Source organism: Saccopteryx bilineata, chromosome 9, assembly GCF_036850765.1.
Source record: "Saccopteryx bilineata isolate mSacBil1 chromosome 9, mSacBil1_pri_phased_curated, whole genome shotgun sequence".
NCBI lineage: Eukaryota > Metazoa > Chordata > Mammalia > Chiroptera > Emballonuridae > Saccopteryx > Saccopteryx bilineata.
In genome coordinates this window covers 90,329,694-90,346,858 of record NC_089498.1, presented here as the reverse complement: position 1 = coordinate 90,346,858, position 17,165 = coordinate 90,329,694, and the positions used below count along the sequence as shown (strand labels likewise).

General features: G+C 40.4%; 1 protein-coding gene across 4 annotated transcripts in view; it reads right to left on the bottom strand.

Moving 5' to 3' along the window:
* Positions 1 to 17,165, bottom strand: part of BMPR1A (bone morphogenetic protein receptor type 1A) — a 211,867-nt gene that overhangs the window by 12,522 nt on the left and 182,180 nt on the right. For all 4 annotated transcript variants that reach the window (XM_066242038.1, XM_066242036.1, XM_066242035.1 and 1 more), the window contains 5 exons: positions 15,197 to 15,293; positions 14,548 to 14,647; positions 6,349 to 6,493; positions 4,077 to 4,269; positions 1,569 to 1,866 (listed from right to left, as the gene is read on the bottom strand). In XM_066242038.1, the coding sequence (XP_066098135.1) occupies positions 1,569 to 1,866; positions 4,077 to 4,269; positions 6,349 to 6,493; positions 14,548 to 14,647; positions 15,197 to 15,293 (833 nt within the window). The remainder of the gene's footprint in view (positions 1 to 1,568; positions 1,867 to 4,076; positions 4,270 to 6,348; positions 6,494 to 14,547; positions 14,648 to 15,196; positions 15,294 to 17,165) is intronic.

Below are 17,165 nucleotides of genomic sequence, written 5' to 3'. Positions count from 1 at the left end.
AACAGCATGACCAGGCAGTGGTGCAGTGGATAGAGTGTCAGACTGGGATATAGAGGACCCAGGTTCAAAACCCCGAGGTTTCCTGACCAGGCGGTGGCGCAGTGGATAGAGCACTGGACTGGGATGCTGAGGACCCAGGTTCGAGACCCCGAGGTCGCAGTTTGAGCGCAGGCTCATCTGGCTTGAGCAAAGCTCACCGGCTTAGACCCAAGGTCCCTGGCCCGACCAAGGGGTTACTCAGTCTGCTGTAGCCGCACATACAAGAAAGCAATCAATGAACAACTACGGTGTTGCAATGAAAAACTGATAATTGATGCTTCTCATCTCTCTCCGTTCCTGTCTGTCCCTATCTATCCCTTTCTCTGACTCTCTCTCTGTCTCTGTAAAACAACAATAACAAAAAACCCAAGGTTGCCAGCTTGCGTGCGAGATCGCTGGCTTGAGCCCAAGGTCACTGGTTTGAGTGTGGGGTCACTCACTTTTCTGGAGCCCCCTGGTCAAGGCACATATGAGAAAGCAAGGAATGAACAACTAAGGTGCCACAGAAAGAATTGATGCTTCTCATCTCTCTCCCCTACAGTCTGTCTGTCCCTATCTGTCCCTCTCTCTGTCAAAAATACCAGAAAACAAAAACAAACAAAGATTCAATCACTGTAACAACCATGAAAGAAGTTTTAATTTCCTAATGTTTATTATGGACTAGTACTTTTATCTTATGGCCTGAAATGAATTCTAAAATGTGAAATGGCTGCTGATTTCTATAGTTATAACATTAAAGTGGTTTCCATAGTTTCCTAAAAATATGTATTATAATTCTAATTGTTTAAAACTATTAAAAACATTTAAAATGGAGAAATGGCATACCATTTATGCAGTGAACTGACGCATGCTCTCTGAAGGGAAACTGTGATGTCCCTCCATGTCATATGTGCACACCCTCGCTCTAGCCCCCTCTAGGATTCCATCACAAACAAGAACTCACATTAAGTACTCAAGGATTAACATAGAATGATAAAATACAATGTTCATTAAAGCATTATTTTTATGTTTTTATTTTATTTACTGATTTTTGGGGGAGGCAGAGAAGCGGGAAGCTCAACGTGTAGTAGCTGCTTCCTGTATGTGCCCTGATTGGGCAAGCCCAGGCATTTGAACCAGTGACCTCAGTGTTCCAGGTCGATGCTTTATCTACTGCACCACCACAGGTCAGGCTAAAGCATTGTTTTTAAATAGAGATATGCCATGGGCAACTTTAACGCCCATGAGTTGGGTCATGAAATAAATTATAGTACATCCATATTTTGGAAAATGGCATCAACACTATTAAAAAGAATGAAGTAGACCTACATAAACTGACACAGAAGGATATCTAAGACAATAAAAAACAGAAAAGCAAAAATTATGTAGAATAGAATGCAGCTTTTGTAAACAAAACAAATACCTCAATTATATGTTTATATTACATAAGCACAAACACATTCTTGGAATTCCACTGTCCTCAATATAAACATGCAAATATCTTTTGGCGATTAATATAATTTCAAAACAATAGGCAAAGAACTACTTACCTATTGAATTTAACAGCAAGGCCCAGGTCAGCAATACAACAACTTCCATTTTTCTTAATGAGGATGTTTTTGCTCTTTAAGTCTCGATGAGCAATTGCAGGCTTTCCTTGGGTACCATAAATTTCTGTGTGTAGATGGCACAGACCACAGGCAGCAGAGTAAGCCAACTTGAGGAGGGCTCTGGTGTCTAGTGTAGCACATTTCAGGAAGTCATAGAGAGATCCATTTTCATGGTAATCAGTAATCAAATAGAGCTGAGTCCAGGAGCCTGTACCTTTAATGTCTGCTGCTATAAAACCTGTTCAGTTAAGTTAAAACGGTCAGTTATCAGAGATGGCCAAAAAGGGTAATAAATGCTCAGTCAGGATCATGAGAATAACTCTGGGATCATGCACAAACAATAAACAGTAAATCTGCCCAACGAAATCTCTTGAACGTGTTCCCAAGACTTTTATTTCTGCCATTTACACATATAACTAAGAAAATCAATAGCATATAACAAACTGGGGGAGTGTTATCTACATGATTCTCTGAGCATGAAAAACTAAAAAGAAGGAACGAGGAAAAGACTCTCAATTTTAAAATGAAAAGTAGATACATTAAAATACAATTTAAAATGTTCAACTAATAAGCCAAATGTCCTAACTCGCCAACTCCATGTACCCATCACACCTCCCATGCTGCCTTTTCAGTCGGCTCCTGGACAGCAGCTCCGTAATGCTGGCTGGCACCCTCCCTTCCCTCTCTCCCTTAAGAAAAAAGGTCAGAAGTGCCGGGTTGAATATGTCCCCCAAGTTTCTGTCCACCATCTGGTACCTATAAATGTTACCTTATTTGGAAGCAGAGTCTCTGTAGATGTGATCAAATTCATATGAGGTCATACTAGGTTAGGGTGGGTGGTCATTCAATGATTGGTGTCTTTTATAAGAGGAAAACTGGACACAGACACACAGGGGAAGCCATGTGATAACAGAGACAAAGACAGGAGTGTTGTCTCCAGGCTGAGGAACATCACAGACTGCTGGCAATCACCAGAAGCCAGAGAAGGCAAGGAAGGTCATCACTTTAGAGCAGGTGTCCCCAAACATTTTACACAGGGGCCAGTTCATTGTCCCTCAGACTGTTGGAGGGCTGGACTATAAAAAAAACTATGAACAAATCCCTATGCACACTGCATGTATCTTATTTTAAAGTAAAAAAACAAAACAGGAATACAATATTTAAAATAAAAAACAAGTAAATTTAAATCAACAAACTGACCAGTATTTCAATGGGAACTATGGGCCTGCTTTTGGCTAATGAGATGGTCAATGTCTGGTTCCATATTTGTCACTGCTAGCTGTACAAGTGATATGACGTGCTTCCGGAGCCGTGATGCGTGCATCCCACGTCACCAGAAACAGTACTGTACCACCAATGACACTCACTGACCACCAATGAAAGAGGTGCCCCTTCTGGAAATGCGGCGGGGGCCGGATAAATGGCCTTAGGGGGCCGCAGGACCCCCTCTAAAGCAGGGGTCCCCAAACTTTTTACACAGGGGGCCAGTTCACTGTCCCTCAGACCATTGGAGGGCCAGACTATAAAAAAACTATGAACAAATCCCTATGCACACTGCACAGATCTTATTTTAAAGTAAAAAAAAACAAAACGGGAACAAATACAATATTTAAAATAAAGAACAAGTAAATTTAAATCAACCAACTGACCAGTAAGTATTTCAATGGGAACTATGCTCCTCTCACTGACCACCAATGAAAGAGGTGCCCCTTCCGGAAGTGCGGTGGGGGCCGGATAAATGGCCTCAGGGGGCCACATGTGGCCCGTGGGTCGTAGTTTGGGGACCCCTGCTTTAGAACCTTCAGAAAGCACGGGCCTGCCCACACCTCGATTTTAAACTTCAGGCCTCAAAAACTCACAGAATAAATTTCTGTTGTTTTAAGCCATCCAGTTTGTGGTCATTTGTTATGACAACCTTAGGAAGCTAATATAAGTTTCCACCACACTCCTGGCAAGGTACCATGCACTATCTAAATTAAGGGGAAGGGAAACAGTAGATGAAAGGTCGAGAAAGCTGAGTGAGTTTATGTGCCTGATTAATCAGATACTGACTAAATTATTTTGCTATCATGTAAGTGGGGTTGTGAGTAGAGAGGGAGAGACCTACTGAGTACAGAACATTAAGCGACATCATGTGGTGGTGGTGGCTTACAAAGGCAAAAGCTGTATATAAAATTACCCTATAAAACTGCTTAAATTACCTTAAAGCACTCGGTTTTTATTACTATCTGAGTAAGTCCAATAAGCTGTCATTACTTTGACACTCATGGCTGCTTCCTTGTAGGGCAGTAATATAGGGCTGGCTGCACTAAGGACTATACTGTATTTAATACAATACAGTGCACACGCCTGAACTCACATATTTTCAGAACCCATTTGTCAGGCTTCCACCTGCACCCCAGGAACCGTGTCATATTATGATATGGATTGAAATCAACGTGTACCCACCAAGTATATTTTCATGGCGCATTAGCACAGTTTGGTAGATTTCCGTTTCTCGAAACCAGCTAGCTTCTTCAGTGGTAAAGAACACTTTGACTGCCACTTTCTCACCACGCCATTTACCCATCCACACTTCTCCATATCGACCTTTACCAACTTGCCGAACCATCTGAATCTGTTTGGCAATAGTTCGCTGAACCTTCATTTAAAAAAAAAAAATGTTCTGAGTTCTTGGGGAAAAGAACCTATATTAAGGCTGAGAATATGGTCCATCCCATCAAAAAGGATGATATATATAACCAACCAACTCCAACACTATAAATTAAAATATATTTAAAAGAAGATTAGACACTATACAATAGGTTCTAAAATAATACACTAACAGGTTAGTCAACGTGGCACGCTGCTTGCAAAAAAGTTCAAAATACTTCCCCTCCCACACATACACCTTTGAGTTGTCTCCGTCCTAGAGTCTAGGCTTGGCCACGTGACTCACTTTGGGTAACAGAACAATGGAGACGTGATGCAAGTGAAGACACCTGAACAGTATTTGTGCACTGGAGCTTACCCTTTCTTGCTCTTCTGGAGAGCCCTGTGACCAATAAACAATCCCCAAGTCAGCCACTGGCCATGTGTACAAATTACACCATCCTGCTCTAGCTGAGCAAGTCCAGAAAAAAACTGCCCAGCAGACTCACAGAATCATGAGAAATAATAAATGTTTGTTGCTTCAAACAACAAAGCCTTTTGTGTCCTAAGAAATCTGTATTCAACCCAAGGTCACAATGATTTTCTAAACATTTTCTTTTAAAGGTTTTATACTTTAACTTTGACATTTAGGCCTATCTCAGTTCCAAGGTAAGTATATATGAAGTGAAATAAGGGTTGAGATTCACTTTTCTGCAAATAGATGCCCAGTTTGTCCTGTTTTATAGACTGTCTTTTCTCCATTGACTCACTCTGGCACTCAAATCAATTGATCATATGTGCAATTCCATTTCTAGACTCTTCTGTTCCAGGATATACCTATTTATCCAATATTTAGCCTGCACACACTGATTACTGTAGCTTTACACTAAGTCCAGAAATCAGGTTGCGAATTCTCTTTGTTCTACTTTTCCAAGATTGTTGGCTCTTTGGGTCCTTTGTATTTCATATAAATGTCAGAATCAGGTCATCAATTCTTACAAAAGTTTGCTCTGATCTTGATTTGCATTGAATTGAAACTATAAGTCAATTTTAGGAAAACTGGTATCCTAGGTCCTCTGATTCTGGAATACTGAGTCCTCTGATTCACAAACAGGAATACATCTCCAATTATTTAGGGCTGTGTTAATTTGTTTTGGAAATGTTTTCTAATTTTCAGTGTACAGGTTCTGCATAATTTTGTAAGCCCATTGCCCAATATTTAATTTTTATGCCATTTCAAGTAATACAGCTGTAAATTTATTTCCTAATTGTTTTTTGCCAGTGTACAGAAATTCAAAGATTTTTGTACAATGACCTTACATTCTGTAAACCCTGATAAACTCACGTCTGGTTGTCACAGCTTTATGTTATCACCCTTTAGCTTTTCTACACAGACAGTAATGTTGTCTGCATATAAAGACAACTTCACTTTACCTTTCCAATTCAATTGCAGAAGTTATTTAATTCAATAAATTTTTGAATCAGAGATGAATGTATTTAAACAAGTGCAATTAAACAATTAAACATCTATCTGAATATCTGGTGTTTATCATAAGGGTGCTCTTGACCCCTAAATCTGGGTATTTCCTTTAATATAATGCTTTACAATTATTTACTACTCCCTTTAGAAAGGTTGTTATGAACTACGTTTTGGTGACATGGAATTATATTATAGGAAGTATCCTTTATAAAGGTAGGTGAGAGATTTTGACTTCAGAATCTAGAGTTATACTTCTCCCAACAGTAAATTTAACCTGACATATGTAAAGAATCATATACCTGACTCTCCTGCAAAAATGTCTGTTAAAAGCAAAACTTGTGAGCTAATTCTAGCACTTACATAACACTTCATCACCACCTTTTCTTTCATAACCTTATACTTGCCTGTTTTATTTTTCTTGTTTCATAGTTCTTATTTTTAACTAATTACATCTTGCATTACTGTAGCCAATTATTTACTTCTTAAATAAGAAGGAAAAAATATGTGTAGTAATATTCCCTAATCTGTAGTAATTATGCAGTCTGTCACTATATGAGGATACATTCTGTATCAACAGACCATGAATGTTTATATAACATTTTATCTTACCAATAAAGGTAGTCCAGATCCACTACCAGAGCTCTGTGACTGGTCAATAAGGTCTTTTAACGATTCTCCAACTGGAATAAATGCTTCATCCTGTTCCAAATCACGATTGTAACAGCGTCTGCTTGAGATGCTCTTGCAATAATGTCTTTATAAAAAGAAAATAATCTATATTAAAACTCTAAAACTATAAAATATAAAGGTAAGAAAATCTTAAAGTTGTCGACTCCATTATCCGTCCTTCAGACAGGCTCATATCAGAATTAGCGTTAGCGTAGATTCTACATCATACTCTGTTAAATAATGTCCAGAAATGGAGTTGGTGAGGTCAAGTTCTGTATGTCATGTTCAATGGAAAGATGTCCATGATGGACTGACAAGTAAAAAGACAAGTCAAAAAACAGCAAGTAAACAAACAAACAAACAAAAAAAAAACAGCAAGTAAAGTGTGATCTAGCTATAAAAATCTTTAAATTATATATACATATATAAGTCTAAAAAGATCAGAAAATATAGATAGCAAGTTGTAAATAAGTTATTTCTGGGGTTGTAGAAATATACACTTTCTACTTTAAACAAGTGTTTTCATTTCAATTTATAAGTATATATACATATTTATGTATCAAAATGAATAATAAATATATCTCCAATCTTAAAAAGGGAAAAGGAGGCCCTGGCCAGTTTGCTCTGTGGTAGAGTATCAGCCCGGTGTGTGGATGGCCAGTTCAATTCCTGGTCAGGACACACAGGAGAAGCGCCCATCTGCTTCTCCCCCCCCCCCCCCCTTGCTTCTCTCCCTCTCTTCACCTCCTCTCCCGCATCCAAGGCTCCATTGGAGCAAAGTTGACCCGGGCGCTGAGGATGGCTCCGTGGCCTCTTCCTCAGGCACTAAAATGGCTCTGGTTGCAACGGAGCAGTGCCCCAGATGGGCAGAGTATCGCCCCCTAGTGGGCTTGCGGGAAGGATCCCAGTGGGGGCACATGCAGGAGTCTGTTTTTGCCTCACCTCCTTTCACTAAAAAAATTTAAAAAAAAAAAAGGGAAAAAGAAGTTTATGGAAAAGAAACAAGTTCCTTAATTCAATCTGACACTTTTGAAGGCTTCTCTTCTTTAAAATTCAAAATATGAAATATTTCAAACATAGAGAAAGGTAGAAATTAATTTAATTGATAGCCACATGTACAATATTTAAATTTAATAAATCAAAATACTATAATTATTTCAAACCCATTGAAAATAAAAATTAGAAATATTTGAAGCTCCAACCATTTCTCCGATCATTCTATTTCTCTCCCTGACTCCTAATAAACACTATCCTAAAAGTGATTATATCCTCCCAATGTATGTATTTATATTTTTACCAAACTGTAGATATTCATAAACTGTATATAAATTTACATAAATAGTATGTTAATATTTTAGACCTTGCTTTTTAATTAAAAAACTACTTATGGCCGTGGTCATGTGGCTCAGTAGATAGAGCATTAGCCCGATGTGACCAGGCTTGAGTTCCAGTCAGGGCACACATGAGAAGTGACCATCTGCTTCTCTTCCCCCTACCTCCCTTCTCTCTTCTCTTCTCACAGTCAGTGGCTCGATTGGTTCTATTGTAGCCCCAGGTGCTGAGGATAGCTCAGCTGGGCTGAGCATTGGCCTCAAACAGGGGTTGCGGGTGGATCCTGGTCTGGGCACATGCAGGGGAGTCTGTCTATCGCCCCTCCTCTCATTTAAAAACAACAACAACTTGCCCTGGCCGGTTGGCTCAGCGGTAGAGCGTCGGCCTGGCGTGTGGGGGACCCGGGTTCGATTCCCGGCCAGGGCACATAGGAGAGGCACCCATTTGCTTCTCCACCCCCCCTCCTTCCTCTCTGTCTCTCTCTTCCCCTTCTGCAGCCGAGGCTCCATTGGAGCAAAGATGGCCTGGGCACTGGGGATGGCTCCTTGGCCTCTGCCCCAGGCGCTGGAGTGGCTCTGGTCGCGGCAGAGCGACGCCCCGGAGGGGCAGAGCTTCGCCCCTGGTGGGCGTGCCGGGTGGAACCCGGTTGGGCGCATGTGGGAGTCTGACTGACTGTCTCTCCCCATTTCCAACTTCAGAAAATATTAAAAAAAAAAACAGAAAAAACAACAACTTATGTTTTACATGTTTATTCTTGTTGCTATAGGTAAAATACAGTAGCCCATTTCTGCTGATACCATTGTTCTGTGACTCACTTCATTGTCACAAAACTCCTAAGAGGTAAGTGCTATTGTTCCCATTTTACAAATGAGCAAACAGGGCCCAGAGGCTCATCATTGCTCCGAGTCAAACAGCTGGCCAAGTGGAGCAGCTGGGGTCCAAACCCAGAGGCCTAGGTCAGACATCACTCTGTATTTCTATCTGGCATAATTTTCTTTCTGCTTGAAGAACTTCCATTGACATTTCTTGTGCAGCAGACCTGCTAGTGATGTGAATTCTTTCAAGCTTTTGAATGTCTGAAAGTCTTCATATTGCCTTCATCTTTGAGAAAGATTTCCCAAGTATCGAATTCTAGATTCAAGACTTTGTCCTTTGAGTACTTTAAAGATGGTGCTCTGCTGTATTCTTGCTCACAACTGTTTCCCATGAAAAGTAGGCTAGTGTCCTTATCTTTAGTCCTCTGTATATAATCCGCCTTTTTGCCCCAGGCTGCATTTAAAATTTTGCTCTTTATCACTTGTTTTGAGCTATTTGATTATAATATGTGCCTTGATAGTTTTCCTCATGTTTCTTATACTGTCTGCAGAGCTTTTTGGATCTATGGGTTTATAGTTTTCACTAAATTTGGAAAAATTTTGTTAATTCTTAAAAATTTTTTTCTGTCCCTTCCTCTTCTTTGGGAACTCCAATTTTAAAAATATTTATTAGGCTGTTGAAGTGCCACAGCTCAATACTGCTCAATTAATTTTTTACCTTTTTTATTTTATTTTAATTTATTTATTAAATTTAATGCAGTGACATTGATAAATCAGGGTACATATGTTGAGAGAAAACATCTCTAGATTATTTTGACATTTGATTGTGCTGTATACCCCTCCCCCAAAGTTAAATTGTCTTCTGTCACCTTCTATCTGGTTTTCTTTGTGCCCCTGCCCTCCCCCAGGATAAACAAATGGGATTATATCAAACTAAAAAGCTTTTATACAGCTAAAGACAACAAGAACAGAATAAAAAGACAAACTACACAATGGGAGAACATATTTGACAATACGTCTGATAAGGGGTTAATAACCAAAATTTATAAAGAACTTGTAAAACTCAACACCAGGAAGACAAACAACCCAATCCAAAAATGGGCAAAAGAGATGAATAGACACTTCTCCAAAGAGGACATACAGATGGCCAATAGGCATATGAAAAAATGCTCAACATCACTAATCATTAGAGAAATGCAAATTAAAACCACAATGAGATATCACCTCACACCAGTCAGAATGGCGCTTATCAACAAAACAACACAGAATAAGTGCTGGCGAGGATGTGGAGAAAAGGGAACCCTCCTGCACTGCTGGTGGGAATGCAGACTGGTGCAGTCACTGTGGAAAACAGTATGGAGATTCCTCAAAAAACTGAAAATCGAAATGCCCTTTGACCCAGCTATCCCACTTCTAGGAATATACCCAAGGACACCATAGAACGGCTCCAAAAGGATAAATGCACCCCCATGTTTGTGGCAGCATTGTTCACAATAGCAAAGATCTGGAAACAGCCCAAGTGTCCGTCAGAGGACGAGTGGATTAAAAAGCTTTGGTACATATATACTATGGAGTACTACTTTACCTTCTTTTCTTAATGCTTGTTTAGTTCTACTGCTGCCTTCATGCTCCCTGCATCAATCCTACCCAGGGTCTTTATTATTCATTTCAGATATTACAGATTTCATTTCCTGAAGTTTGATTCAGGTCTTTTTTCTATCTCCCATGTCTCTAACTTTTGAACAGAGAAAATAGTTAAATAACTGTTTTAATGCCTTTGTCTGCTAATTCTAAAACCTATATCAATTCTGGGTCAGCTGTATTGATTGATTGCTTACTTTCCCCCTCATTATGGATGGTATTTTCCTACTTTTATATACCTGGTAATCTTAGAATGGCAGGTAGTTTGAATTTTACTTTGTTGGGTGCTGGGTATTTCTGTAATCCTATAAATATTCTTGAGTTTTGTTTGAGAATGTAGCTATGTGAAAAAGGTCCGACCCTTTGGTCTTGTTTCTGAGGTAGGACCAGAGCCATGTTTAGTGTAGGCCTAATTATTATCCCAAGACCCTCTTGAGTCCTCTAGCCAATGCCCTGTGAATTACAAGGTTTTCAAGTCTCACAGCGGGTGGGACAGACCCTATTCCCAGCCTTGTCTAGTTTATTCCCCTGTCCTCGCTGATCAAAACTCATCTGTCCATCAAAGGGCACCTTTTTCAGCTCTCCAGATTCTTTCTCCAGGGCTCACTCCGCTCTAGCGCTCTGTCCCATGACCTGCCGCCACTGTTCTCACTCGACTCCCCATTCTATCTGCTCAGCTCAGATTCTGCTGGGCTACGTCTAGGCTCCTCCTATGTTCCGCAGCAGAAACTCATTTCAGGAAGTAAACTGGGCAAGTCTAAGGCTCACCTCATTTGTTTCCTGTTTTTCAGGGACCTGTATCCTTGGCTGCCTGATTGGCAGCTGTTACTATCTTCTGATCTGTTGTCTCGAGGAAACAAGCCTGGTTTACAGGGTTCTAGGAGGGTTGAGGGGCCCACCAATTAGTACATATATGTTCACTTTACCTCCTTGTTTTCACTATAATCCCTTACCCTCAATAAGGGTACCACAGATGAAAACCTTATTTTTGTTCTTTCCAGATAATACACTTCTAGCCTTCTGTTAGGGAGATGGTGGGGATCTCAGTGTTTGTAGTACTTGGCCTCCAAAATGGCCCACAAAGGTAATCAACTCTTGGTATGCCTGTTCTTGTTTACCTTTCTTCTATCATGCTCTTAGGGCTGGCCTGGGTGACCAACAGAATATGGCAGAGTGATGATGTGACCTCTGAGTCTAGATCAGCGATTTTCAACTGTTTTTATCTTATGGCACACATAAACTAGTTACTAAAATTCTGCACACACCAAAAAAATACATTTTTTGCCCATCTAACAACAACAACAAAAGGTATGATTTTGATTCGTTCATACTGGACAGCTGTAGTTGTGCTGCCAGTTGGCATGTTTTTATTTGACAATCCAAGGGAAAAGAGGTCAGTGCCCCGACCAATTTTTAGTCAGGTAGTGCATGTTTTAGGTTGAAATTACTGGTCTAACTCATAAACAGCATGTGGTTCTGCCTTGGTCTCTTAGACGCCTCCCTCTGGAGATAACTAGTTTTCCTGTTGTGAGAACACTCAAGCAGCTCTGTGGAGAGGCTCACATGAGAGAACTAAGGTTGCCTGTCAACTTATGAGCCTTGGAGGTGAGCTACCTTCAAAGTTGAGCTATCAGCTCCCGTGAAGCCTTCAGGGTGAGGTCCTGAAATGAACAGTCAAGTTACTCCTCAATTCCTTCAATTACCCACAGAAACAGTGGTAATAACTGTTGTTTTGAGCCATCAAGTTTTCTTAACACAGTATTAGAAATCAATACAGCCCCCTGCCTCCAAAAATAGGCATTTACGCAATTTTCTGGGTTTTATTGCCACTCTCAGCTTCACTTCCGGAGATTAAAGGCACTAACAGGTCCCGAGCTTCTTGGAGGACTTCTACACTGGTTGCTTCATGGCTATCAATTTCTAGCCTAGGATTCAGATTTTTAGGTCTGTAAAGTCAATTATTATTCATCCATGTTTCATAGATTCCAAAGATTTTTGCTGTTATATCCTGTGCTTGTGTTAGTTGGACAAACAACTAAAAACTATTGCTGTTTGAGTCAGGGGAGCAAGAGTAAATATGTATGCTCAAGCTGCCTGGTTTTCTCTAAGACCTATCAAACACTGGAATCTCTGCCAGTGTAACAGCCGAAAACAGTATCTCAGTATGATTTTAATTTACCACAGTAAGAGCCTTCTTTAGTCATCTTTTAATTTTTCTTTTAAGAGCTACATTTCTTTTTTTTTTTTTTTACAGAGACGGAGAGAGAGAGTCAGAGAGAGGGATAGACAGGGACAGACAGACAGGAATGGAGAGATAAGAAGCATCAGTCATTAGTTTTTTGTTGCGCGTTGCAACACTTTAATTGTTCATTGATTGCTTTCTCATACGTGCCTTGACTGCGGGTCTTCAGCAGACCGAGTAACCCCTTGCTTGAGCCAGCGACCTTGGGCTCAAGCTGGTGAGCTTTTTTTGCTCAAACCAGTTGAGTCCACGCTCAAGCTGGCGACCTCGGGGTCTCAAACCTGGGTCTTCCGCATCCCAGTCCGACGCTCTATCCACTGCACCACCGCCCAGTCAGGCCATATATTTCTTTTTAGATAAGTCATATATTCATTTTTGTGGCCATTTTCCCTATGACTTGCTAGATTCTTTTCTTCCTGATTCATAGAAGTTCTTTATATTTGAGAAATCAGTTCTTTGTAATAGGAGCTGCCAATAGTTTTCACTGACAGTCTGTCTTCTGACCGTTTATGGTTTCTGCCACATAATAAAGTTTTATTTCTGTGTAGTTAACACCATCAATCTTTTCCTTTTTATTGTTAAGTGGCTTCTTTTTTGTTTTTACATTTTGTGTCTGACTCATGAAGAAGGTCTTCCACTGTCTGAGATTATTTTTTAAAATAATTCACCCCTAGTTTGTTCTGGTACTTTAATCATTTCATTTTGTATATATTTAGTTCCAATCTGGTTAAAATTTATTTCTGTGTAGGGAATTTACTCAACTTCATATTTTCCCATATAGCCAAATACTCCAACTCTACTTATTAATCCATCTTTTCCTTAATGATCTGAAATGTTATCCTTATCATATACTAAATTTCCTTATATACTTGTGTCTATTTATGGGTTTAATAACCTGTTGCACTAATCTCTCTGTATTTAAATGCCAATGAGATAATGTTTGGGGGGTTTCTTTTGGTATTTTTCCAAAGTGAGAAGCAGGAGATGGGGGCAACAGACAGACAGACTCCCGCATGCACCTGCCCAGGATCTACCCAGCATGCCCACCAGGAGGCGATGCTTGGCCCACCTGTGGAGTTGCTCCACTGCAACCTGAGCCATTCTAGCACCTGAGGGGGAGGCTATGGAGCCATCCTCAGCGTCAGGGTCAACTTTGCTCCAATGGAGCCTTGGCTGCAGGGGAGGAAGAGAGAGATAGAGAGAAAAGAGAGGGGGAAGGGTGGAGAAGCAGATGGGGGCTTCTCCAGTGTGCCCTGGCCAGGAATTGAACCCAGGACTTCCACATGCTGGGCCGATGTTCTACCGCTGAGCCAACCAGCCAGGGCTGAGCTGATAATGTTTTATTTTTGAAGTTTATGTCTTCCTATTACTATTCTTCTCTTTTAACATCTTTTTCAGGTGACTAAATACATATAATTCTTAATCCCTAAATAACTAAAGAATGATAAAATAGATGATTCTTTAAACAGGATTTAAACATTTAGCTATTAAGAAAGTTGACAATTCCATAAATAAGAAAGTCATAAGGACTCAGGAACATAACAAGAAATATAAAGTTGTGTCTAATTAAATGATTGGGAGTAAGATCCTCTTTTCCCTTAAGAAAATTATAATCTAGTTAACTTAAGGAGATATAAACAGATAATATAAGTTGATGGTTTCTTCTCTTTTTTTTTTTTGACAGAGACAGAGAGAGTCAGAGAGAGGAACAGATAGGGACAGACAGACAGGAAGGGAGAGAGATGAGAAGCATCAATTCTTCATTGCAGCTCCTTAGTTGTTCAGTGATTGCTTTCTCATATGTGCCTTGACTGGGGGGTTACAGCAGAGCAAGTGACCCCTTGCTCAAGCCAGTGACCATGGGGTCATGTCTCTGATCCTATGCTCAAGCCAGCAACCCCATGCTCAAGCTGGCAATCTTGGGGTTACGAAATTGGGTCCTCCATGTCCCAGTCCGATGCTCTATACACTGCGCCACCGCCTGGTCAGGCTTTGTTAATTGTTTCTGAATTACTTTTAGCAGTAAATGGTTTCTCCTCAGTGATTTAAAAAACAATTTATATCTACTATTCAACAAAATGTTTTGCATCAAAAAAATTATGGTCTTACTTGTAACAGAAGCAGCTAGAGAAGATGATCATCGCGATTATGCAGACAGCCATAGAAATGAGCACGACCAGCCACCGAATGCTGCCATCTAAAAACGGACCTGACGACAAAAATAAACCAGGAAGTAAACACACTGTCTTTCTATCACATTAAAAAAAAATAATTTGTAGCATTAAATTCTAGAAGAATTGTTTACTGTTAAAATCAGAGAAAATATTTTACTTAAAATCATAATCACGACCCTGGCCGGTTGGCTCAGGGGTAGACCGTCAGCCTGGTGTGCAGGAGTCCGGGTTCGATTCCCAGCAAGGGCACAGAGGAGAAGCGCCCATCTGCTTCTCCACTCCTCCCCCTCTCCTTCCTCTCTGTCTCTCTCTTCCCCTCCCGCAGCCAAGGCTCCATTGGAGCAAAGTTTGCCCAGGCGCTGAGGATGGTTCTGTGGCCTCTGCCTCAGGTGCTAGAATGGCTCTAGTTGCAACAGATCAATGCCCCAGATGGGCAGAGCATCTCCCCCTGGTGGGCGTGCCGGGTGGATCCCAGTCGGGCACATGCAGGAGTCTGTCTGACTGCCTCCCCATTTTCAGCTTTGGAAAAATACAAAAAAAAAAAAAAAAAAAAATCATAATCACACTTTTCTCTGCTAACTTACCTATAACAACAGGGGGCAGTGTAGGTTGTAAATACTGGTTACATAAATTGGTCCTACAACATTCTATTGTCCGGCGAAGCTGGGCTTTTGGTGAATCCTAGAGGAAGAGAAATAATAAAATTAGAAATGGTTTGATATACTAAACTGATAATGAAGCATTTAAATATTCATAAAATATCATTTCTAACTCAGTAAGTAAAATGCACCTTCAAATTTTGCATGTAAAAAGATTATTAAAAGTTAGAATCTGTGTTGAAGTAGTTTAAGCTGTGAGGACTTATAAAATGATATTAAAATTTTTTTTTTTTAATTTACAGAGACAGAGAGAGAGTTAGAGAGAGAGATAGACAGGGACGGACAGAAAGACAGGAACGGAGAGAGATGAGAAGCATCAATTATTAGTTTTTCGTTGTGACACCTTAGTTGTTCATTGATTGCTTTCTCATATGTGCCTTGACCGTGGGGCTACACCAGAGTGAGTAACCCCTTGCTCGAGCCAGCGACCCTGGGTCCAAGGTGGTGAGCTTGCTCAAACCAGATGAGCCCACACTCAAGCTGGTGACCTCGGGGTCTCGAACCTGGGTCCTACGCATCCCAGTCCAACGCTCTATCCACTGCGCCACCACCTGGTCAGGCTAAAATGGTATTTCTTAAGAAGAACCTATATATGTAGATGGTTTATTAGCACTAGGCCATAACTTAATTACAGATAAATAAAAATTTTGAGTATTTTCCACCAAACTTTGGCACATCTTAATTTATTACTATTCATTTTTAGTTAAAAAAAAAAAAAAGTATTTGAAGTGATGAGATCTTTCCTAAAAACCACAGGTAATCACTTTATTACAATGATAAAGTAGTAAGGTAAATATGATTTTACAGTAACGTTGAGACTCGGGTGGACCAGACCAGATCAGACTGAAAGTGGATGGTGTTGCCGGCCAAAGACGCACAGGTAAGGAGAGCTGGTGGAGCAGGGAGAAGACACTGCAGACCAGCACCTACCTATGCCGAAACTCATGAGCTGCTTGTGGAAGCAAGCCAGAGTACATGTAGTGAAGAAAAGGGCAAAGTATAAAGACAATATTCCTGAGTTTTTAGGACCACCAACCAGAAATGAGGTATGTCCTTAAAAGATGAGAACACAGCACAAAGAAAAGACTGTAGTCATGGGAACAGATAGCAACAATTATGTGTGAAGCTTTAGTTGATTAACAGTACAGGAATTGACAAGTTCTCCACTTGAATTCTAACATTTCAGTACTTACTACCTGGGAGAACTGCTATTCTGGACCAACAAACTAACACTAAGGAACTGCTTATTATTAAAAAAGTAGCAAGAATGTAAGCAGAAATTGACCATGTCTTTTTGTGTGTGTGACAGAGACAGAGGGACAGATAAGGACAGACAGACAGAGAGAGATGAGAAGCATCAATTCTTTACTGCAGCACCTTAGTTGTTCATTGATTGTTTTCTCATATGTGCCTTGACGGGGGTGGGGCGGGGGAGGGAACTACAGCAGAGCAAGTGACTCCTTGCTAAAGCCAGTGACCCTGGGTTCAGGTTGGTGAGCCTTGCTAAAATCAGATGAGCCAGCACTCAAACAGGCAACCTTGGAGTTTCGAACCTCGGTTGTCCGCGTCCCAGTCCAATGCTTTATCCACTGTGCCACCGCCTGGTCAGGAAGTCATGCTATTCTTAAGTAAATTAGCAGATGGCCAGAAGATAAAACCTCAGTATAATCAGGTATTATTTAAAAATGTGAATATGTTAAGTCCATGACCCGAGATTCTATCAGAGAAATGGGTCAGGAACATTGGATACCTCCAACAGGAAGGACTTTACATTTTTACTGAATTTTTTACTTTTTAGCAATTGATTATAAAGAGAAAAATAAAAATGTTCGGAGTTACACCAGTGGCTCTAAAATAATCCCAGATCTAAAAAATAATGCACTTAACAAAGGGT